At 37.9% G+C, this 25,723-nt stretch overlaps 1 protein-coding gene across 2 annotated transcripts in view; it reads right to left on the bottom strand.

Annotated features, from left to right (window-relative positions):
• Window positions 1-25,723, bottom strand: part of thoc1 (THO complex 1) — a 62,691-nt gene that overhangs the window by 6,041 nt on the left and 30,927 nt on the right. Inside the window, exons 13-17 of one of the 2 annotated variants that reach the window (XM_039754716.1) lie at window positions 24,554-24,620; window positions 22,248-22,298; window positions 22,097-22,167; window positions 7,587-7,682; window positions 2,123-2,191 (exon numbers count right to left, since the gene is read on the bottom strand). In XM_039754716.1, the coding sequence (XP_039610650.1) occupies window positions 2,123-2,191; window positions 7,587-7,682; window positions 22,097-22,167; window positions 22,248-22,298; window positions 24,554-24,620 (354 nt within the window). The remainder of the gene's footprint in view (window positions 1-2,122; window positions 2,192-7,586; window positions 7,683-22,096; window positions 22,168-22,247; window positions 22,299-24,553; window positions 24,621-25,723) is intronic. The other variant, XM_039754717.1, reaches the window with a different exon arrangement.

Here is a 25,723-nt window from a genome sequence, read left to right as displayed (position 1 = left end):
CTCCATCACGCCCACTGTGCTGAAAGTCATTAACTGACCGATGAGGCACTACATTTAGTTTTCAGATGGTGTGGGTATACAAACATAAAACATAATACAGTTTTACCAATATAAATAGGCAATTTGCAGCATCTCACACCCCAGTCTGGCTCTGAAGGAATAAATCCATTTTGAATCCGCACGTTAATCATATCTACTTTTTGGTGTGCGCATATTTTCACGTTTGAATCAAAGCAAAATTTAAATCATTTGCATGGTTGTAATTGATTAAAAAAAAGAATCAAAGTTTAATAAGAAAGACACTTGTAGGGATCATGTCAGCACTCCGATTCGGGATAGTCAACCTGTTCTTATTGGTTTTCCTTTTTATTTTTTTTAATGAAGAAGTTTTAATCTAGAGCATATTTATCAGTGTCATTTGTTACATGAGGAAAATCACATATATCATAACAGTTGTAGGTAAAGTGGCAGTTGCTATTTACTTTTTACAAAGGAATCCAATCTGAAATTTAATAATGTTTTCATTTTTTTTAACCAAATGCTTATTTAACTAGCAGAAACATACCAATTTATATACTTATTAAAACAGGTCAAATAATTCATATATAATGTACAGGCTAATTTCAATGTGTTTTGGTACTTTCACTGTCAAGCCTTGAGAATCCATGTTTTCTTTGAACAACAGGAGGCAGACCTATTTTATTATCATCGATTCCGTTAATGTCACTGAAGGACTGTTTTGGTGCCCTGCTCAATAATTGCATGAATTGTGATGCTATAGCCAAATTTATCATTGCTTCTTTCTTTGCTATTTCATATAGACTAGACACTTAAATTGTTTTGATTAAACAATTTATAGTAAAACATTTTATTTCTTTGGTCAGCGTATCTATCTGTAGAACATCTGAAATGCAGCCTGGTCTTATTTTACTGGAGAATAATCATATGAATCCAAGGTTATTTGCATTAATGCCAGACACAATGAAGTAAAAAAGGGACAGCTGTTGTTGAGTTAGTAATGCCTCAGACAAACATGGCCCAATTATAGGTATACAGTAATCCCTCGCAATATCGCGCTTCGACTTTTGCAGCTTCACTCTATTGCGGATTTTAAATGTAAACATATCTAAATATATATATCAAGGATTTTTCGCTGGTTCGCGGATTTCTGCGGACACTGTGTCTTTTAATTTATGGTACATGCTTCCTCAGTTTGTTTGCCCAGTTGATTTCATACAAGGGACACTATTGGCGGATGGCTTGGAAGCTACCCAATCAGAGCATGTATTACATATTAACTAAAACTCCTCAATGATATACGATGTGCTCTCACTCTCTCTGCCTGACGGAGGGGGTGTTTGCAGAGGGGCTGTTTGCCTAGAGGATACGGACGCTCCTCTACAAAATGCCGCTTTATCGCGGTGCTTCAGCATACTTAAAAGCACGTATTGATTTTTTGATTGTTTTCTTTTATCTCGCTCTCTCTGACATTCTCTGCTCCTTACGCGCACTTTGAAGAGGAAGATATGTTTGCATTCTTTTAATTGTGAGAAAGAACTGTCATCTCTGTCTTGTCATGGAGCACAGTTTAAACTTTTGACTAAAGGGTGTTATTTCATGTCTAGAGGGCTCTAATAATGTTAACAGTGTGGGAGAGTTTATAAGGGCTTAAAATATACAGTATAAAAATAACCATACAAATATGGTTTCTACTTTGCAGATTTTCATCTATTGCGGGGGGTTCTGGAACGCAACCCCCACAATCGAGGAGGGATTACTGTACTACAATCTGATACAACTCATTCTATTCTTTCTGATCATTCCAGAGATATTTTAAACTGCCTGAAACCTCACTAAATTATGAAAGTGGCCTAAAATTCACTATATGATAGAATGCATTTCCTTTAATTGCTTAATTACTTTGTACTTTGTAATGTGGCCAGGCATGAAACCCAAAGTTTTAAATTAGGAAACATGAAGAAATACTAGATAGGAATGACAACATGGATATACTGTAAATATATTTACACCTAATGCAAAATCCACTTATATGGTGGGAGGTTTAATCACAGTCCTGTATCTTAACAGGCCTAAATATGACACAAACGAAAATGCAACCTACCTGGATTCTGATTTGCATGCTTCCATGTTATCATTATTAAGATTCCACAACCGAGTCAACTCTTCACTGCTCAAAGTAATAAAAAACATTAAAGAACCAATCAGTTAAAATACCATTGTCTGCATATCCAGTATTATTCCTGTATGATTGTATCACTCAGATTTTAAACTGAAACTTCACTCTGACATCAGCAGCTTCCAGGTTTATCATCTTCCAAACATGTGCAATATTGCTTTTCTAAGCTTTAAGTGAGCTATACACCTGATGATTCCTCATTCAGAAAAATGGATGTCCAACAGAATTTATTTATTTATTTTTATATATTATTAACTCAAGTGGTCTGCATACATCATTGCTTGACTTTAAATGTGAAAATATAAAGGAATGCACTCTCTTTGATTATACACGGGTTGCACCAAAAAACCTTGTAACAGAAATCAGAAATCTATTCTGCTACAACACACGAACTTGGCCACCAAACTGGCATTGTGCAGTGGTGCAAGTTTTAATGTGTTATTGAACTTATTGTGAAAAAATAATTTTCCACTCATTTAGAACAATTAGATTTGCCATTTGTAAGAAAAGATTTGGGACTAATGACAAAGTTATTGAAGAAGTAATTGCAAGTCAAAATTCGGGCTGGTATAAGAAACATGTCCTTGTTTTTGGAAAGTAGAAGGCTATCAGAGTAGACAGAGATTATGTAGAAAGTGGGGACTGTAGCTAATGCTTCTTAGTTATCCTGTGATTTCCTTCAAACAATTCAATAATACCTCACACTGACTGTGGAAAGATTGAATAACAAAAAAGGCAGCTTGTTAACTATCATTACTCAAACTACTGTTTTGCAAGATATCCTACACTAGAAACTAACATTCTGTAACTGGGACCATGCAGTATAAAATAACATCAGTCTTTAAAGGTACATAAAATAAAGCTCACTTCAAAGATTAAAAAATAATACAATAATTCATTTTTATACACTGTTTTTCATACTACAAATTGCTGCAAAAAGCAAATATTACACTCCGCTTTACACAATTCCATTCATAGTGACCACTTCAAAAGCAACTGGCCTAAAGGGAAGACAATAATATTAAAATTAACTTCTGTAGTGGTTTACTTTCAAATTATTGTGAACATTCCAAATAAATAAATAAATAAATAAAAGCAATGACTAAGGCTTAATTACACTGAAGGACTGTATTTGCATGTCACCCACATCTATTCTACATGTTTACAAGGACAGTGACTTAAATCCTCCAGCAAGTGCAAATTAGCAAAAGTCTGGACATGTGAGATCTATGCCAGTAGCCAGATAAATCAATTTAAGTAAACGGTGATAACACGAAAAGATGCTTTTACGTAAACATTTTAAATTTTCATTGCCATTGCAGATACGACTGCTTTTAACATTTTTGTCACCACCAGTAAATATTTCTTCAAATGTGTACTATATTTATCTCCAAAGCAAAAATCGAATTTATCCTGCACAGTGAGTGTACATGTCACCCTTCAAAGTATCTTGATGACCAGAGGTATACATTTTTTTCATCCTATCAAAGGGCGAAGGTAATAAAGTAGTGGGATGGAATTAAGGACTCTAAAAGGGAAAATTGCCTTACGAGTATGATCTTCATTTTAAAAAAACTGAGACACGTTACAACCTAACAAATTGCAGACCCTTTTTCAAAATTACTTATTGTGTGTGTATCATGGTAAGAATACAGAATTACTTTTTAACAGCACGTCTATTTAACATAGGTAACACGAGTATTAAACATCTAATCAAAGTAAGTTGTTACTTTCTGCAATTAAAACATCACTGTAAATGATAAAGTTTTTACTGCAATTATTGTCATGCTTAAATTCTTATATTTTAGAACACCATGCAACAAAATCAATTTTCTATGAAATTAGTAGTAGTTATTGGCTTAATTGTTAATTAGGTCTGAGCTTCTATTCGGTACCTATGTATACCTGCACACTTTACTGCTTCTACTGTCTACTTATTCACAAACTTTCATACACATTACAAAATGTCACTTGAAATACATGCCAAGTTAAAACATGGCAACAACTATTTCTTTTTTTAAATTGTACTTCAAACATGTGCTGGGTATAATGTTAAAAGTGCATCCGGCCCTCCAAGCAGTCTTCCAACTTGCAGAGAAATCATGGGGGTTCGTGGCAGGATTGGCACTACAGCAACAGTAAAAAAAAAAAAAAAACTTCACAAAGCTCAGACGACAGAAAGGACTCCTTTTTGCTCTCCGTGGGAGTAGCTCTGCTGCAGCCACCCATAGGAAGGCTGCTCGCATCATGAAGGCGATGGGGGAAAGGCCTCAGGAACCCCATCCCCAGAAGAATCGAAACCGTTGGAGAGCCAATAGGTTCAAGTCTGTTGGGGATCGGAACTGGTGTGGTGCTGAGGCGTTGCCCTCTGCACGGTAGCACTCGGGTCCCAATTTGAGGCGGCCCATACAGGTAGGCGCATGGAACGTCTTGTCTCTCCAAAAAGACGATCATTATTCTCTGCTGTTGGAGGAGCTGCGTAAACTCTGCATTTCAGTGGCGGCACTCTCTGAGGTGCGCAGACCGGGGACTGGCCAGATCTCTGTAGGTGGATACACCTTTTATTGGTCTGGTCGGTCTGATGGCTGTCATAATCAGGGAGTAGCTGTTGCTGTAGCGGATTGGCTTCTTCCATTGGTGTCCGATGTCACTCCTTTCAAAGAGCGTATTATGAGACTCAGATTACGGCACTCCCTGGGTGCCTTGTCTGTGGTTTCAGTGTATGCTCCAACCGCAGTGAGTGATGTCTCGACGAGGGAGATATTTTATTCACAGCTTCGCACGGTGGTTGATGGGTGTCCGCAAGGTGGGTCATAGGTGACTTCAATGCAACCACTGGCACTGACAGGGCTGGCTATGTGGATTGTCTCGGTCCCCATGGGTCTGGTGACCATGCTGAAAGTGGCTCCATGTTCCTTGACTTTGCAAAAGGTCAGACTGCGAATTGCTGGATCCTGGTTCAAGCAACCAGAACCGCATTGGTGGACTTGGTACTCCAATACTGGTGGTGCGGTGAAAGAGATCGATCACATCCTTTTTGGCAGACGCTGGAGGCTCTTGAAAAACTGCAGGGTCTACAAAAGTGCCCAGTTTGTGAATTCTGACCACAAACTTGTTGTTGCTACTCTTGGGATCCAGCTTAGGTCCAGTAGGTTACCAGCTACTAGGAAAATGAGCCTGGACTTGGCCAGATTCCAAGACCAGGCTGTTTCGAATGAGTTTCCACACAGTTTGTGTGAGGAACTTTTAGATTTGGGTACGACTGCCAATCCTAATGTGATGTGGGAGACCTTCCGTGACAAGACCCTGAAGGTTGCTGCGGGTTGTGTTGGTGTTACCGGTGTTCCCAGAAGGAGGTGTTTCATCTCACAGGGCACCCTGGATATCATCGAGAGAAGTCACAGCACACGGCTCAATGGCAACTCTGGTCTGTACCGGGAACTGAGAAGGATGACTGCAAGGGCTCCAAGGGCAGATAAAGAGGCGTTTGTTAGAAGTGACGCACCATCTGTGGTCTAGCGACCCACGTCCTGCTTAAAGAGGAATAAAAGCATTATGTACATCTGAATCTGTTCCTCAGAGAGTCGTAGTCAGGGCAGCAGATGGAACAGTCCTTACGGATGACACTGCAGTTGTGACCCGCTAGGCTGGCGACTTTAAGCAGTTGTTCAAAGCTGATCCTCCGACTAGGACGTTGGATATCTCTGGGTCCACAGTCCTTGAGGCTGATCCTCCAATTAGCTATGAACCACCTAGTCTCACAGGTGGTGAACCTGCCCCCTGCTGGGGGTTTAGGGGCTGAAAGGCTGCAGGGATCTATGGTATCCGGGGTGAACTTCTCCAGGCTGGTGGTAAGGCTGTCCTCCTGGCATTATAAGCAATCTTTGCTTTCATTTGGGAGGCTGGCATAATCCCAACTGACTGGAAAATGGGACTTCTTGTACCTAGAAAGGGAAGGGTGATCGCCTGGATTGTAGCAACTACAGGGGGATAACACTGCTCTCGGTGCCGGGTAAGGTCCTTGCTAGGGTTGTCCTCAATAGGATCCATAATCACTTGCTCACCTACCAGCGACCAGAACAGTCTAGTTTTATGCCTAAGAAGTCTGCCATCGACTGCATCCTGAGGGTTCTCATGGAGAGCAAACGAGAATATCGGCAGAGTTTCTTTGTAGCCTTTGTTGATTTTCGTAAATCGTTCGACTGAGTTGATCGAGCTGCCCAGTGGGAAACCCTGAGGGTTTGCGGGATCCCCTCAAGGTTGCTGGGTATTATGGCTGGCCTGTACACTGGTACTATGAGTGCTGTGCAGAGTGGAGGCAGGACCTGTGGGTTTTTCCCCAGTTGATTCTGGGGTTCGTCAGGGGTGTGTTCTTGCTTCTACTCTGTTCAATGCCTATATGGGCTGGGTGTTGGGCAAGGTTGTGAGGTCCAGTGGCTGTGGGGCATCTGTTGGTGAAGAAAGATTCACAGATCTTGACTGCTGACGATGTGATCTTCATGGAGTCAATGGAAGCTCTGACTGGGGCGCTCGAGAGACTGAGCGAGGAGTCTGAGTGTCTGGGCTTGTGAGTGTCCTGGATAAAAACCAAGATCCAGGCCTTTAATGACCTCTTGAGCACAGCAATCAGCAGTTTGTCTGTTTGCGGAGAAAAGTGTCGACCTTGTTGAGAGGTTTACTTACCTTGGCAGTGACATTCATGTCTCTGGTGACTCTTACTGTGAAGTCAGCAGACGGACTGGGAGAGCATAGGGGGGTCATGAGGTCCCTGGAAAGGGGTTTGTGGCACTCCTGATATCTATGCAAAAGGACGAAGGTCCAAGTCTTTAGAGTCCTGGTGCTTCCTGTCTTGCTATATGGTTGTGAGACATGGACGCTATCCAGTGGCTGAGACGAAGACTGGACTCCTTTGGTACTGGGTCTCTCTGGAAAATCCTTGGGTACCATTGGTTTGACTTTGTGTCGAATGAGCAGTTGCTCATGGAGTCCTGAATGAGGCACATTACCTGCATTGTGAGGGAGCGTCAGTTACGGCACTTTGGCCATGTGGCGCATTTCCCCAAGGGTGATCCGGCTAGTAAGATCCTCATTGCTGGAGACCCAAGTGGCTGGACCAGCCCAAGGGGTCGCCCACCTAACACCTGGCTGCGGCAGATAGAGGGTAATTTCCGGAGGGTGGGACTGGACCACGTATCTGCCTGGGGGGTTGCAAACCAGGATCCCGAGTTGTTTCGCTGTGTAGTGGGTGCGGCAACACACTGTACCCGTGCATGCTCCCCAACTTGACTTGTACTTCAAAATACAAATATTTCATTACCGTATTTAATCAAAACAAAACCATGCATCTTAAATTACTACAAATCCAAGGGTAACCTATTAAGATACTTACTTCCCCATCAAAACTTTCCTATCAGGACCTTTGCTTAAGAAGTCCTCTGGTGCAGGGCGTTTTCGTGCAGGTCGAATTGGTTTGGTTTCTACAGGCCTAGACAAAATGGAAAAAGAAAACTGTAACCTGTTACTATTAGTTTATTCTTTTAGTTTGCTTAGTTTGCTTATTTATCCATACATAGGAACAGGGTAACTGAGACTTTTCCTCAGTAGGTCATTATATGTATTGATCATTTTGTTCTAATAAACAATGGAAAACACACATTTCCTTGTGTTTTAATCAAGTATGTCACCTTAATCTGTAGGCACTGTTGCATTAAGTCCTGATGTTTGCCTGTTCAAAATAATGTATTAAAAAAGTCAACAGATTCAATGGGGGCGTAATTGCTTTTTCAACAAAAAATGTGCAAAGTGGTAAACTTGGTTAAAGACCAATATAAGAAGCAGTTATTATTGTAATATTATGCAACTGATATTACCTCCTTTCTAAATATAATTTTTTCTGGGTTAAGCTCTTGTACTGTACTTACTATCTGCAGCCATACTATTCAAATCCAAGATGAAAATAGGGACAGCATCAAATTTTATACTAGATTATAAAATAGTTATCTAGTTCACTTCCATGTTGGGTGTGGCATATGGCTGAAATTCAATTTTCATGTTTTACACTAGTTTCCACACACAGAGATAGAATATGGTAATGTAAAGTGCCATGTATACAGGGAGTGGACACCTGTGCTGCTGTTTAAGTCCACTGATGTACTAGAACTGCAGCAACGTCTGGTTCTTGCCTTGCTTCAATTTCCTCTTATTTAAATTGGATGAAGCCTTTGTGAGACAGGATGACATCATTTTTATGAACATTATTTAAACCTAAATTGCGAGCATGATATGAAATAATGATATATTGACAATTCTCACTAAACAAACTAATATGATCTATTGTGAAGGAAGGGAAAAATACTACTTTCGAGTACTGCAATGTATTCCTAACCAGTCATAGACGACATTATAAACCAGTTGTCAATTAATTAAATAACATATTAAATATTGTATGTTTCATAAATAAAATAAAATTAGCTGAACTACAAATTCTACACAATGTAAAAACCAATATTTTAATCAAACATGAATGTGCACATTGGGCTTTTATATGTTTAAAAGAATTTAAATAACACCAGAGGTTTCAAATAAAAAAAAAAATACTGGCTGCACAAATATTTACTGCTATAAAATAATCCTAAAGTAATGTGCCTAAAACGTCAACTGCAAGCCACAATTGACTAGTGTTTACCTACTCTTTACAGTGGAAGACCTGTTACATAGTTACTGCACTGATTGACCTCTTGGTAAGGATAAACCAATGCTCTCTTTGGTCTTTAACTTATTGAAAGATTTATTTCATATAGACTGTCAGAAAATTAAACAAATTATTTTTTCACTATCTAATTCTTCAGCAACAACATCCAGACTCCAAAGGTTTCGGCTTACAAATATTTAGTGCAAAACACATATCTTTATTACTTGAAAATGTATTAAAACATAATATTTGGAAGATCGTCCCTGATTAGGAATTATTATGAATTGCTATTATTATCTGAGAAGTAAAAATTTCAGCTGTGATATGTTTATGATGAAAAATAATGTAGACAATAAAATAACAGGAATCGGCACTGTAGCTAAAACGTGTTTAAAAATTGGAGATTACATCAAACCTAAATCAGATGTGCATTGAGATATTTAATTTTGATCATTTATTTGCCCTTCCAATTGATCTACAACTCCAATTCCATAAAAGTTGGGATGCTGTGTAAAATGTCAATAAAAACAGAATGCAAAGATTTGCAAGTCTCATAAACCCATTTACTATTTTATTTTACTATTTCATGAAAAATATTAGTTCATTTTAAATTTGAAGGCAGCAACACATCTCCAAAAAGTTGCAATGGGGCAACAAATGGCTGGAAAAAGTAAGTGGTCCTAAAAAAAACAGCTGGAGGAACATTTTGCAACTAATTAGATTAATTGGCAACAGGTCAGTAAAATGATTGGGTATAAAAAGAGCATCTTAGAGAGGCAGAGTCTCTAAGGAGTAAAGATGGGCAGAATTTCTCCAATCTGCAAAAAACGTCATCTACAAATTGTTGAACAATTTCAGGATAAAGTTCCTCAATGTAAAATTTTGAAGACTTTGAATAACTCATCATCTACAGAACATATCATCTAAAGATTCAGAGAATCTGGAAAAATCTTTGTGCAAAAGCAACAAGGCCGAAAGTCAATACTGGTTGCCTGTGATCTTTGGGCCTTCAGGCAGCACTGCATGAAAACAGGTATTATTCTGTCATGAAAATCACTGTATGGCCTCAGGAACACTTCCAGAAATCATTGTCTGTGAATACAATTCGCTGTGCCATCCACAAATGCAGGTTAAAGCTCTACCTTGCAAAGAAGAAGCCATATATGAATATGATCCAGAAATGCCACCATCTCCGCTGGGTCAAAGCTGATTTAAAATGGACTGAGGCAAAGCAGAAAACTGTTCTGTGGTCAAGCGAATCGAAATTTTAAATTCTTTTTGGAAAACATGGATGCTGCATCCTCTGGACTAAACAGTTGAGGGTGCATTATCAGCGCTTAGTTCCAAAACCTGCGTCTCTGATGGTATCGGGGGTGCATTACTGCTTATGGAATTGGTAGCTTGCACATCTGGAAAGGCACCTTCAATACTGAAACGTATGTACAGGTTTTAGAGAAACATATGCTCCCATCCAGATGACATATTTTTCAGGGAAGGCCTTGCATATTACAGCAAGACAATGCTAAACCCCATACTGCACATATTACAACAACATGGCTTCGTAGTAGAAGAGCCCAGGTGGTGAACTGGCCTGCCTGCAGTCCAGACCTTTCACCAATTGAAAACAGCTGGCACATGATGGAACGAAAAATACGACAAAGAAGAACAAGGACTATTGAGCAGCTAGAATACTATAGCTGGCAAGAATGGGACAATATCCCTCTCTCAAAAGTCCAGCGACTGGTCTCCTCAGTTTCCAGACGTTTACAGACTCTTGTTAAAAGAAGAGGGGATGCTTCACAATGGTAAAGATGGCCCTGTGCTAACTCTTTTGAGACCTATTCCTGCCATCAAATTCAAAATTACCTTCTTAAAATGGTAAATTATTTTCAATTTAAACATTTGATGTGTTTTCTGTGTTCTACTGTGAATAAAATATGGGTTTATGAGATTTGCAAATCATTGCATTCTGTTTTGTTTTTTTTTTCTTCATTTTACACAGTGTCCCAATGTTTTTTTAGAACTGGTGTTCTATGTACAGTACACACTCAGCTCTGGCTTTTACATTTGACAGTAATTTGCCACAATCATATTAAGAAACTAGTACAGCACCTTCTCTTTGTCACTTATATAATACTGTAAAACACCTAGATCCTGGCTTTCACGCAAGTTATGAATAGAAGAAGAATATAACATTATGTGTTTATAAGTGTGCAATTGCATTATTCCGAGTCAATTTCCCTTGCAACAGGTCAAAGTGGATAAACAGAAACACACATTACAATCACATCTACAAACAATAGCTTTCATAATGCGTCTTCATTTGTGACCTTTTTTGCACTTCATGCTCCTTATTTAAGCAGACAGGATAAAGTGAATTAGAAACTATGTATTTAATATTTTTGGGTACTAATGCACTTTACAATATGATGGGTAAAAAACAGTGAAGCAACCAGTGTTTTACAGCAGAAACTTTCTTATTTAAATTATAGTTTATTACGGTATTCAGAAGCTATACTTATATAAGCAAAGTAACGTATTTTAATTGCACCATACCCTGTGCTTAAGCAACTACTTTTAAGTATGAAAATATTATATTTACCACCTGAGAAATTACATTGGTACAAATTATTTCCACAACACTTAAGTTTACTTCAATTTTCAATTGAAAATGTCTTCATGAAAAAAATAACCTGAAACTTAAGCAAAAAATGTGCATACTCAGCATCCACCTTAAAACACTTGTCCACTAGAAATAGTTGAGGAAATAAAATAGCTCTAGCACTTTTAAGAATGGCAAGTTTTTACAGGGTTAGGTATATGCTGCCATGTGGGTTCTACAATAGTTAGCACCTGCTAATTTATTTATATCTATCTTGATGAAATGGGAGTTTCCTCTTCGAAACAATTCAGGAAACAATATAAAGTGCATTCAATATACTTGACTATTCTCCCACAATGTTTTCCAAATACATTTCAGGTGTAGCACTTGTGCAGCAGAGAGAAAAGAACTGAAGAGCACTGCTTCCTCCCACAAGGTAAAGGCTGTACATTTAGACACCATGTGCGAACAGCATCTGTAGCAAATGCTTGTCTCTTTTCTTCAAGCAAAAATACTGAAAACCAATGGACACATACAGTATATTGCTGTGATTTTTTGCAGAACATTTACATTTAGACCATTCATGCTTTTAAAGTAAAAACATGCTTCTTGCAAAAATTCCACATTTCACAGTACTACTTTATTAAGAACATTAGAACAATCTAGATGAGAACATGCCATTTACCCCAATAAAGCTCGCCAGTACTATCCACTTAATTCTTCTTCTTCTAAAAAAAAAAAGCATCAAGTCCAGTTTTGAAAGTCCCTAACGTCCTACTGTCTACAACACTACTTGGTAGCTTATTCCGAGGATCTATGGTTCTCTGTGAAAAGAAAAACATCCTAATGTTTGTGCGAAATTTCCACTTAAGAAGTTTCCAACTGTGTCCCTGTGTTGTTAATGCGCTCATTTTAAAATAAAAATCTTGATCTATGGTACAAAATCACTTCATAATTTTAAACACTTTAAACACGTTTCCTCTGAATCTTTTTTGCTTACAATGAAAAGCCTCAGCTCTTTTAATCTTTCCTCATAATTCATCCCCTGTAGCACTGGAATCAGCCTTGTCACTCTTTTTTGGAGACCAAAACTGTTTACAGTAACAACTGATGAGATCTCAGCAGTGTGTCATAAATCTTGAACAAAACCATCTTGGACTTGTACTCTACACATGTAGTATATAACCTAACATTCTGTTAGCTTTCTAAATTACTTCTGGCACTATCTGTCCTTCTCATAAGGTGTACTTTTTATTTTCAGACCTTCTAATGGGTATTCAAACCTAACATTTTTACTTCAAAAATGTCTCCAGAACTTGCACTGGTATCCAAAACTCATTGGTTCAGCTAATGCAATCTGCAGTGGGCTACCTGATGTAAATATGCAGCCATTCTATGTGATAAAAGTGCTGAAAACAGATGTTAGCAATATAGTTCAAATGGTGTATTCCATATTTAGTGATACCACAAATATAGTTAAGAATCAGACCAAAAGCATTATAGCAGGTGTCAAGACAATGCTGGACAGTATTGGAGCTAAATGTTACTGTACTAAGCAGCACCCCATGCAGAACTTACTGGACAATATAGCTTTAAATCTCACAGCAAGTTGTATGTTCAAGATTACTTTGCATTGACTGATCAATATGACAGGTGGCTAGGATGCCTTGTAATCTGTTGCCTGGTAGCTCGGCCTTCAACTTCCTAGCGATGTTATGTGAATACTGCAGATATGACCAGCATGCATCTACCACCACCTGTGGCTGAACTTCTAACATAGGGGGTAACCTGTTTAGCGGGTGCTGGCTTCAGCTTCATTTTCTCCGAACTATTGATGACAATACAGTCCCTGACAAAAGTCTTGTCGCTTGTGTACAAATTGACCTGAAGTGCTGCTAAAATATATTTCTAATCAAGATTTTGTTACAAGAAATGGGTCATTTTAATCCCATCAGCTTTTGTAATAATGTTTCAGTGCAAAACGAAACTGTCAAAAAGTATTCTAATATTCACAGCTTGGTAAAGCCCATTGAGTCAATTTTTGGCAAAACAAGTGTTGTCACCTTGTCATATGAGCTTCACCTGTGACTAGTAATGGATCAATTAGGTCTCAGGTGTGTATAAAAAGAACCCCAGTACACTAGACCTTCACATCAACTGCAACTAGACCTCTGCAAACATGCACCCTAAGACTAAAGTGTTGATTATCAAGAGGCTGAAGACCAAATCCACTGCTGATGTGGCAAACACCTTCAATGTGTCTCACTGTCAAGTTCAGAGGATAAAAAAAAAAGATTTGAAGAGGCTGGAGATGTTTTTTGACAAGCCCAGGTCAGGAAGACCCCGCAAGACAACTGCTTGAGAGGACCGTTTGTTGGCTCGAAAATCCAAGGCCAGCCCATTTTCCACTGCAGCAGAGCTCCACGAGACCTGGTCACCTGAAGTCCCTGTGTCAACCAGAACAGTTTGTCGGATTCTGTCTCGAAATGGCCTCCATGGTCGAATCAGTGCCCATAAGCCAGCACTAAACAAAAGACAATTGAAAAACCGTGTGGCATTTGCCAAGGCCCACAGCCTGCTAAAAGAATGGACGCTGGAAAAGTGGCAGAAGGTGGATTTTTCAGATGAATCTTCTGTTGAATTACACCATAGTCACCGCAAATATTGCAGGAGACCTACTGGAACCCGCATGGAGCCGAGATTTACCCAGAAAACAGTGAAGTTTGGTGGAGGCAAAATCATTGTCTGGGGTTACATCCAGTATGGGGGTATGCGGGGGATCTGCAAGGTGGAAGGCAACATCAATAGTCTAAAATACCAAGAAATCTTATCTACCTCTTATATTCCCAACCATAAAAAAGGCCAAATTCTGCAGCAGGATAGTGCTCCATCGCATACTTCCATCTCCACATCAAAGTTCTTTAAAGCGAAGAAGATCAAGATGCTCCAGGATTGGCCAGCCCAGTCACCAGACATGAACACCATTGAGCATATGTGGGGTAGGATGAAAGAGGAAGCATGGAAGACGAAACCAAAGAATATTGATGAACTCTGGGAGGCATGCAAGACTGTTTTCTTTGCTATTCCTGATGACTTCATCAATAAATTGTATGAATCCTTGCCAAACCGCATGGATGCTGTCCTTCAAGCTCATGGAAGTCATACAAGATATTAAATTTGGATCTCCCAGCACCACTACTTAATTTGCTGACATATTTTTGGATTTGCAGTAAAGTTGTTCATTTTCTGTATAGGCGACAAAACTTTTGTCTTGCCCAAATTTGACCTGTCTTGATTAAATGATAAATCTTTTTTCAGTGAAACTAATTTATTTCAGTGCATTAAACATCATTTGGGAGGGCTTTAGCTTTTCATATGAGCTATTTCTAACACCAGTTGATTAATTAAAAGTCAGGTTAATAGCAGGAGTTTCTACAAAATAGAGAAGCGACAAGACTTTTGTCAGGGACTGTAGTAGTAATCACTTTTACAATTGGAGGGAATTTTAAAAAGCCAGGCTGGGAGCCTTTTCATAACAAAGCTTTATTTAAGTTTGTAGATACACCATATTTTATACACCCTGTCTAAAAAAACGTTTCTTCCTGGCTTTCTGTATCAGAACCCAGAGATTAAATTGACATTTGAAAGTCTATATAGTGACTGCAAACAGAACAATGGAGCCTAAGGAGCCCTACAGGTGGAGCATATTTTTAATGTCAGATCATTTTTGAACACAAGTACTGTAGGCACTGTATACCACGCTAGGAAATATAAATATTAATATGAGTGCACTCACTCCATTTGAAGATGTTGAAAAACAAAATCCGATTAATTTTACTGACACAGAAATTGGCAGCATTAACCACCTTGCCTACTTGGCAGAGATTAATAAAGGAATAACAAAAGATGAAAATGCATTTAAGGGATGTAAGCAACATCCAAATAATTCATAGCCATCAAGTTATCCAAGTGGAACAAGCTGTGAGGACACTGAGTCAGAACATCCAGTTCTTGCCTCAGACCTCCCAAATAAAGTAAATGATGTCCTCAGCTCCATAGCTGTAGCACAATACCTTGTCTTGTAAAATGCAACCTATGTTATCATTCAGGAAACTGAAAAATACATTGATGTGATAGTCGGTTACTTTATTCAGCACATTGACTTGGTCAAGAATTCACTATCACTTGAAACTGCCACATGCAAACCAATAGCTAATGTTGTGGATACTACCAACGTTTTCATTTGCAACTTCTGGTTTGGCTCGGGATGCAACAAAGTGTTTTTGATTTCTTGAATTGATGCTGTTGTCAACAGTCCAATCCTTTCAGCTACCCCTCAGTTTTGAAACAGCCCATCTCACCTTAATAGCTTGTCAATCCACATCCATCTAACTTATGCAAAATATCACCCAGTTAAGTTCTGAAGGTCCCCCAAGTAATATATCTATAATACTACTTAGAAGTTTTTTTTTCCACATTACCTTTAATTTACAGTGCCACTTTAATTTTGAAAACTTATGACATAGGGTGGTAGAGAGTTCTCCACCATACCAAGAAACAAAAAAGTCAAACTTCCCAAGTATAATTCTTTACATTTACTTACATTAAATTTCATCTGTAATTTATCTGCCCATGTCTGAATTCTGTTCAAGTAAATCTGTAGTGATTCAACAGAGTCTACATTATCTGCCAATCTACTCTGCTTGGTGTCATCTGCAGACTTAACCAGCTTGTTACCTATATTCCTCTCCAAATCTGCTGTCCATGTCTGAGCCAATTTTGTACCCACCTATTATCACCATCCTGAACTCAAACTTCTTCTAGTTTGATGCACAACCTTTTATGTGGCACATTATCAAATGCTTTCTGAAAGTCCCGATAAAGGATATCATATGGTCCACTTTGATATCCTTTTGTTGCTTCCTAATAGAATACCAGAATATTGGAAAAACATGACCTCCTTCTTCTGAACACATACTCACTGTTCAGTAAAACTCCTGTTCTTGTCATGTGTTACTCAATCTTTCCCTTAATAATTACTTCCATTCATTTACCTGTGATGCATGTTAAGTTTACTGGTTTATAGATTCTTGGACCTGTCTGGTCACCCTTTTTATATAACGGGGTAATACTGGTCATTTTCCAGTACTTCTAAATTGTACTGTAATTGTAAGTGCGCCGTGACTTCCTAAAAATATGCATCAAGGGTTTATATACAGTCAAAGTAAAAAGTATGTGAACCCCTAAGAATTACCTATATTTATGTTTAAGTCTCATATAAAACATCGTTGTATCTTCATGTCAGTCACAATAATGAACAAACACAGTCTCCTATAACTAAAAATACACAGATTTTCAGAGAATTTTTGACCATATTGAATAAATCATTCAAACTGTGAAACTGAAGGTTGGAAAAAGTAAGTGAACCCTAAGCTAATGACTTTTTAAAAAGCTCATTGCATTCAGAATTTAGCACACATGGAGTCAATTTAATGAAATGAGTTCAGAGGTGTGGCCTAGAATTACTTTGATTATTAAAAAAAATTATAAAGTTTGAGCTTTTGCCAAGAAGCATATCCAGATGGGAATCATGCCTCACACAAAAGAGCTGTCTGAAGAGCTACGATCGAGAATTGTTAATCTACATAAGGCTGGAAAGGGTTACAAAGTCATCTCAAACATTTTAGATATTCATCAGTCTACTGTTAGGCAAGCTGTCTATAAATGGAGACAATTTAGTATTGTGGCTACTCTGCCTAGAAGTGGGTGCCCTGCCAAGATGACCCCAAAAGCACATCAGCAATGAAGTAAAGAAGAACCCTAGAGTGACAGCAAAGGACTTGAAGAAATCATTAGAACTGGCTAACCTCTGTTTATGAGTCAACTATATGCAAAACTTTGAACAAGAAAGGAGTCCTTGGCAGGACAACAAGAAGGAAGCCACTGCTATCAAAAAAGAACATTGCTGAACGCCTGAAGTTTGCGAAAGAGCACTTGGACATTCCACAACGGTACTAGGAAAATGTTTTGTGGAGAGAGGAGACCAAAATTGAACTATTTGGAAGGAACAAGCAGAACTTCATTTGGCATAAAAAGGGCACTGTATATCAACATCAAAACATCATCCCTACAGTAAAGTATGGTGGAGGAAACATCATGATTTGGGCCTGCTTTGCTGCATCAGGGCCTGGACAGCTTGTCATCAGAGGGTAAAATGAATTCACAAGTTTATCAACAAATTCTCCAGGATAATGCGAGGGTGTCTGTCCTTTAACTTAAGCTCAGAAGAGGCTGGGTGATGGAACACGCCAATGACCCCAAACATCGCAGCAAATCCACAGCACGGTGGCTTCAGAAGAACAAACTCCGCCTTTTGGAGTGGCCCAATCACAGCCCAGATCTCAATCCTATTCAGATGCTGTGGAATGACTTGAAGAGAGACATACACAGAAGACAACCAAAGAATATGGAAGAGTTAAGGCAGTTCTGCAGGGAAGATTAGGCTAAAATTCCCCCCGCACGATGTGCAGGTCTGAACTGCAGTTACAGGAAGCGCCTGGTTGAGGTCATTACTGCCAACCAGTTGTGTTGACTGTGTCAACCCGTTATTAAATCCCAAGGTTCACTTACTTTTTCCACTACCACTGTGAACATTAAATGCATTTATAAAATAAAGACATGAAAGAGTAGAATTTTTTTGTGTGTCACTGGCTTAAGCTCATTGTGTATACCAGAACCTGTGACTTAGATGAAGAGATCAGATCACTTTTTAGGACTAATTCATGCAGTAAACCAGATAATTCCAAAGGATACATATACTTTTTACTTTGACTGTATGTACTCATTAACTTCCTTAAGAACCCGAGGATAAATATCTGGTGCTGGTGACCTGTTTGATTTAAGCCTATTTAATTTAAGTAGTACTTTTCCTTCCACAATTTCGAAATCACTCAGTACTTCCTTAGTAGTCCCTTACTGCTGGGAGGTTATCTACTTCCTCACATGTAAAGACCTCAGCACAATTTGAATTTAGAGCATCTGCTATTTCACTGTCTGTATGTTTTAATTCCCTTTTACTATTCCTGATGTACTTTACTTCCTCCTTGACCGTCCTTTTACTATTAAAATGCTGAAAATCTCTTTGGGTAATCTTTTCATCTTATCTGCTATATTCCTCTCTCTTTATACATAAATTTAGCAGTTTTGTATTATATAATTTTCAGTGGCATTGAAATGTTTATTCAGTGCTTGTGTTGGTTTCTTGTTGGTGTTAGCCAGTGTGCTGAAAAGTGCCATCTCATTCTTGTTTGTCAAACAACTTTTGCTTGGCTTTCGGAACAGCACCATTGTATGGTGTGGAATGAACTTTTGACCTCTAGTGTGTTACATATGCACTCTTTGGCACATGTTATATACCAGAAATATGGTGAGCTTTATGTGCATTGTAATCATGAGTCTGTGTGTCCTGTGAAAAAACTCAAAGACTAAATTTTTCTGCCACCAACCCTACCCATCAGCACTCTTAATCTTTCAAAAGTTCAGGTGATGATACTTGAGTACAGTTGTAAGACATTTTTCAACAGTTAAACAAGATTATATTAGACACAAATTCAACAAGTTGAATGTTTCTTTGTCTTAGCAATGCAAAAAGTTGGCATAGTTAATTTATAGGCAAAATTATCTCAGTTCCATCTTTACAAATCATTACAAATGATTTTTGTACTTTGGGTTTAACTTACTGAACTACAAAAAAATACCTTTTTCCAAAACTATCTAGTTCACCTACAGTTTCTAAGTTAAATTACAGCTTTTAACAGTAATGTACAGTACTCTGTAAAGGTGAGCTTCACACTAGGCCTTCTAACTTAACACCAATGAATAAAATGAAAGTGTAAAAGCAGTATTAAACCTCATGCAATCTTTGAAATAAACATCTGTGCTTATATTTTTTATTTATGCTGTCTTACTATATACTTTTATTTTATATTCCATCCATCTTCTGAATCAGCTTTTTCTACCTTGCACAGGATGCTGCTTGGATAGGCTTCCACTCTCCCTAACCCTGAAATGGAAAAACTGACTTCAGAAAATGAAGGACTGTAACACTTTAAAAAAGCATTTTTTGGATGAAATCTTATTTAATGCTTAGTCAATGACATCAATTTTTACTAACCAGTGTACCATTACTACACCGTACCATATACAAAAAACTGATGTACAGTCCACTGAGCGATTTGCTGTTATTTTTATGTAATCAATGTCGCTACTGAAAATGTTAATTCATTAAAATAAAAAAATTGAGAAATAAGCAATGACTCTTACACTTTGTTCCTTCTCCTTTTGTGCCAGGGTCCTAAATACAACATTGTGTAAGGTGCTATACACTTTTGCTTTGCTGCACAGTCTAAAAAGTAACTTATATGCATCCATGTAAACAATATAATGTACAAGTAATAAGACAGATTTCATAAAAAAATATGAGCATGTACAAAACTATTGCATTACTAAGAGCAGAATAGAAGGAAACAAATACGCTCAGAAAGTGATCAGAAAGTTTAAAGTCCAGCTCATCAACCCTGACTGAAAACAAATGATATTTAATTAATTGAGGTGGAAGGAAAATCCCGATATGTTGCAGTACTCTTTCCAAAAGACTCTGGAAATGAATGGATGACCATCATAGCACCATGACAGCATGTTACATAAACCCAAGAGATTTATTAAGTAGCAATCTGATTATCTTTATTTTTTCTTCTAAGTGTATAGTTATATTTCCAATCAAGCAGTACTTTCTGTTAAATAATGAAACATAAGCATTTGCAGTCATGTAGCAGTTCAAAATAGCATATTTCCTCTCTTGGAATTTGGGGTTAAATAATGTGATACACGCTCTTGTATTCTTCCCAACTACACTTTTCCTACTCTAAGTTAGGCGAGGCATACAATACTCCAAAAGAGAAAAAACAAATACAACCATTCTTTTAAGCCACATCATCAACTGATTCAAACTCCGTTTTCAATGGTTTAAGTGCCCCTTTCATGCTGAATGAATATATAACTGTATCAATATTTATGCTATTAACCTGTTCAGACTGCATTGTCCAAACAAGGGGTGTTTTATTCCAAATGAAGTAGTAATTCAGAGAATTAATCTTCATATAACACAGCCATAATTTAATCTTGCACATATACCATAATTGCTAACCACCTGTGTTTCAGCACTGCTCACACATTAGTTTATTGTATTTGGAGTACACTGCCCTGCCTACATCATGTCAATTAGACACACTCATATCATTTGAGTTCCCAGATACCTTTAGCTGGTGAATACAGATGAATTACATTACATAAGGCTGACAGTAGATTGGCTCTGGTACTGTATATGATGCTATAGATTTTCAGATGGCAATAAATTTGAATAGTTGCATGCAGGGAAAAAAAAAACTGGTTAATTTTATCAGATCAGAAAGACTTCGTGGCTGTAACTATCTAAAGTAATTCCAGTGTGTGTTTTCATTACATACCTTAAACAAAAAAGTTAATAGCTGTGAGTACTTTGAATAAAATGTAATTTTTCTGCTGTATTTCTGGTTTAGAAAAAAAGAGATGGGAGAAAACTAATTTTGGTTCAATTTGTTTTCTTTTTTTGAAGAAAAAAAAATATATTTTTCAAGGAGCAAATGGAAGTACTTCAGTGTAATATATTCCAAAAAAATATGACTCTAATAATTATTGGGTTAACATACGCATTGCACAACTCTATGTACTGCAAAAAGTGTCTTAGCAGCTTAATTTTTAAAATGCAGTATTTTAGTAAAATTCAACTTGTTGTTGGATGTCTACAAGGTCATAATTAATCTACTTAAGTACAACTGATCTGAAATCTAGCCACCAAGGGGGAAAGCCAGGCCAGCTTGACGCCGGTCCCAAACATGGATTAATAGAGAGGATTAGTGTCAGGAATGGTACTCTGCTGTAAAACTTTAGCTAAAGTCTTAATGACTGAATCAATTGCATCTGTAGCATATTGAACACACCACCTAATGCAAAATAATATTGTCAGGTAACAAACTGTGTTTGTTGAGATCCTGATTAGTGCATAAATGTGTTCTCCCCAGTGTTCAGTGCTGCCAGCAGATTTCAGAACATTAAAGAAGAGTAAAATAGTATTTATAGCTGTAAAGACTTCACATAAATGTTTTATTTTTTTTTTTTTAATTAAAAAGTATAAGGTAAACTGTCAATTTATTAAAAGCCTTCTTGGTGTCAGGTATACAGATTCATTTAACATTCTCAATTCTAAGTGACATAATATTTATAAGAAAATTAAAGTTAATGTGACTGAGTTTTTTATTTCTTGGTAAAACAAGATGCAAGTCACCTAGATGTTGCCAAATAAAAAAACAAATTGCAAGTCTGTACTCATTACAACTTTAAAAGTGCTTGTGTGTTTGGGTTGAAGCAGCCATGTGGTAATTGCATCCCAATTTTGAAAAGATTATAGCTTTATTTTTAAAAACCATTGGTATCCATCAAAAATTACATTCCAAATGAACAATTTTGGAGGCAGCAATATCTGTTTCACATGGTTAACTTTTAAGCTTACCTTTCTTTTACAAAGCTTGGGCAACCTTCATTTTTCCATGCATTCCAGTTCTCTTCTGTGTTTAATATGTGCTGTAAGAGAAACGGATATAAGCAGAATTCTAAACACGCAGTTTCCAAGTTGCAGGAAATTATTTCCTATAAATACCAACCTCTACTACAGCTGCAAATTTATCACCATCTGGAGGAATCTCCTTAAGTAGCTATAAACAAAAACAGGAAAAACAATCAAATAAGAATATCAAAATTCAGCTGTGTGTCTTAACATTTTACCTTGAAAAATGTATCCAAATATCTCCCACAATTCTCACATGTTGCACAAAAATTAAGTTAGTTTACATTAGCTGCAGTCATACATACTGTATGCTGTTTTAGTTGCGAGAAGACATACTAGAGTACATTTTAGATTAATCAAACAAGTAGGAATTACTATGCTAAATTAAAATAAAAATCTTTTTAAAAAGCTGGACACAAATATTGCTAGAGGAACTGCTTCAAAAATAAGTTAATGTGATTCTGAGTTTTAAAAGAATGTACATTTTGTATTTCTTGGCAAACCAAGTATGTTCCTAGCGTGCGAAAATGTTCTAGAAAAGTGACAGGTTTGTTAAATGACAATTGATTTATCATTCATTAGTACCATTTGCAATATGAAGATCATTTATCACCACAGAATACTGGAAATAATGTACACACTACAAAAAAGCAAGGCCATCAGATATATGATCGTTTTTCACCATGAATGCCAGAAACAAAACAGCAGTATGAAGCAATTTGGCTAGAGTATGTTAACATTGTACATATTTAGTCATCTTAAAAGGTACTGCTTGAATAAATATGATGTTTCCCTCAAAGCTAAAGGGGAAAAACTTATTTTGTCTGCACAACACTAAGCTAACTGGCGAAAGGTCAAAACTGTTGAAGAGAACAGTTTGCTTCATTTACTTAGTCATCATTTTAAAAAGAAACTTTATAACCTAAAGAAAAAATGGGAAATAAAAACTTAGCAATTTGTATTCAATATGACACAGGAATCATCAGTTTTTGGTACTGGTACATTCCAAATCACAACAAATACACATATTCTCTATTAGAAATACACAACATATAGAATCATCTTTTTTCGGCTGCTCCCATTAGGGGTTGCCATAGCAGATCATCTTCTTCCATATCTTTCTGTCCTCTGCATCTTGTTCTGTTATCACCTTCACCTATCACCCATCACCTTCATGTCCTCTCTCACCACATCCATAAACCTTCTCTTAGGCCTTCCTCTTTTCCTCTTGTCTGGCTGCTCTATCCTTAGCATCCTTTTCCTAATATACCCAGCATCTCTCCTCTGCACATGTCCAAACCAACGCCTCTCTGACTGTCGCCAAACCGTCCAACCTGAGCTGACCTTCTAATGTACTCATTCCTAATCCTATCCATCCTTATCACACCCAATGCAAATCTTAGCATCTTTAACTCTGCCATCTCCAGCGCTGTCTCCTGCTTTCTGGTCAGTGCCACCGTCTCCAACCCATATAACATAGCTGGTCTCACTACTGTCATGTAGACCTTCCCTTTCACTATTGCGGATTACCAATCTGTCACAAATTACTTCTTACACTCTTCTCCACCCATTCCACCCTGCCTGCACTCTCTTTTTCATCTCTCTTCCTCAATCCCCATTACTCTGAACTGTTGATCCCATGTATTTAAACTCATCCACCTTCAACTCCCTGCATCCTCACCATTCCACTGACCTCCCTCTCATTTACACATATGTATTCTGCCTTGTTCCCACTGACCTTCATTCCTCTCCTCTAGAACGTCAAACACAGGTTGTGGGTGTGACCATGAGCAAGCCACTTCACCTGCTTGTACACCAATTGGAAAAACAAAAAGAAACGTAATCAATTGTATATCAGTCAAATAATAAGTGAAAATAATATTATTAGGTCACTGGAGCCACTTATTCTTGGATGCCAGCTATGCACGTAGGTGGAGTTAAAGCACTATATGTTGGTATCAGAAAACTCCCAACTGTATAAAAGAGATTGCCACCACGTGATGAACTACCTGGACTGGGACCTAAGTGCAGCAGGTGACACTTTAGCACCACACTGGAGAACAGTGCAAGGTTTTTGTTTAAAACGGCGGCTGGAGTGCCAGTCCTGCCACCAACCCCCAAGTTTTCCGTGTAAGTTGGAGGACCTGTTTGCAGGGCTGGATGCAGATTAACGTCACAACAGGACGAAGCAATTGCTGGTTAAGGGCTTTGCGCAAAGGTCCAACACAGTAGAGTCACTTCTCGTGTTTACAGGATTCAGACCAGCAACCTTCTGATTGCCGGTGCAGATCCCTAGCCTCAGAGACACCACTCTGATATAACCCTGAGATAAAGGAAAATAAAAACACCACGGTAAATAAAAGAAAAATGACTAAACTTTAGTGCTTTAAAATTAAAACAAACCTGGTAGACAAGTTTTGTTGTGTCTTCCATCCATAGCGATTGCTCATCCGTCAGAACACAGCTTGAACTGGAAAATAAGAATACACATCAGCTGCAACATAACTTGAAAAATGTTTTCTTACATAGCACTATAATATTAAAACTAATGAACCTTTCTTATACTCAACCACTTGCTTGTATAAACCTAAATTAAAAGTTAGGAAATAAAATATTTTGCTGTATTAATTTATATATAATATTTGGCACTAATCATTTGTGGTGGATTGCAGGCATTTTACTCCGGCCCTCAGCAGGAGCTCTCCCGACAGCATGATCATGCCCCGAATTCCAGCAGGGCATCATGGACTATGCAGTGTTTATACACAGCCCTGCTGGATACCTTGGGGGCCACCAGGCGTCACGGTAGGGGGGCTCGTAGGCTCTTATGTGCCCTATGACCCGGGAGTGCATCACAGTCACGTGACAGGAAGAAACGACGTGCTCCCGGGTTGAAGAAAGGACTGTTTACCCTGACCTGGAAGGAATAAGGAACTGTGGACTGATTGGGCAGGAACACCTCCGGGTTAGGGTCTATAAAAGGACTATGGGCCAGTCCAGACACTGAGCTGAGCTGGGAGGTAGGAGGGCGAAGTGTCTGGGCGAGGAGGAGTGACTATTGCAGTGTAGTTTTGTGATTTAGGAGTGTAGAGTGCTTGGTGCACATTGTTATTATAATTAATAATAACTGTGGACTTTTTACCTGGTGTTTGGAGTGGTACCTGAGGGTGTTAGAGGTGGACCATGCCTCTATCTGCTACACATTGAATTCCTTGTAATGTTAAAATAAAATTGCACACGTTTAAATTAAAAGTGTTAGTTAGAAATTAAAGTTTGCAATGTGATAAGGAGGATGAAGCCAATATGGTATCAGCTCTGATAGTGAGAAATTACGTATAGCCATTAAAAACAAATGCTGATCATTGTTGTAAAACTACACAAAATTAATATAGTAGCTGTTGATGGTAAAAATACCCCTTAAAAGGAAGTGAAAGAATGTTGTCAATGCATTACTAAAAAATATACTGTAAAACCAGCCATTTGTTACATTAGTTGTGGAAAAGAAAAAAAAACTGATTTCCCAATTAATTCTTTTTTTAGATTTTAAAAATAATAAAATACAGTACATTACAA

This window comes from Polypterus senegalus, chromosome 5 (genome assembly GCF_016835505.1).
Source record: "Polypterus senegalus isolate Bchr_013 chromosome 5, ASM1683550v1, whole genome shotgun sequence".
Taxonomy (NCBI): Eukaryota; Metazoa; Chordata; class Cladistia; order Polypteriformes; family Polypteridae; genus Polypterus; species Polypterus senegalus.
Note: the sequence above shows the minus strand (reverse complement) of the source record. Positions and strands in the feature narration are given on the sequence as shown.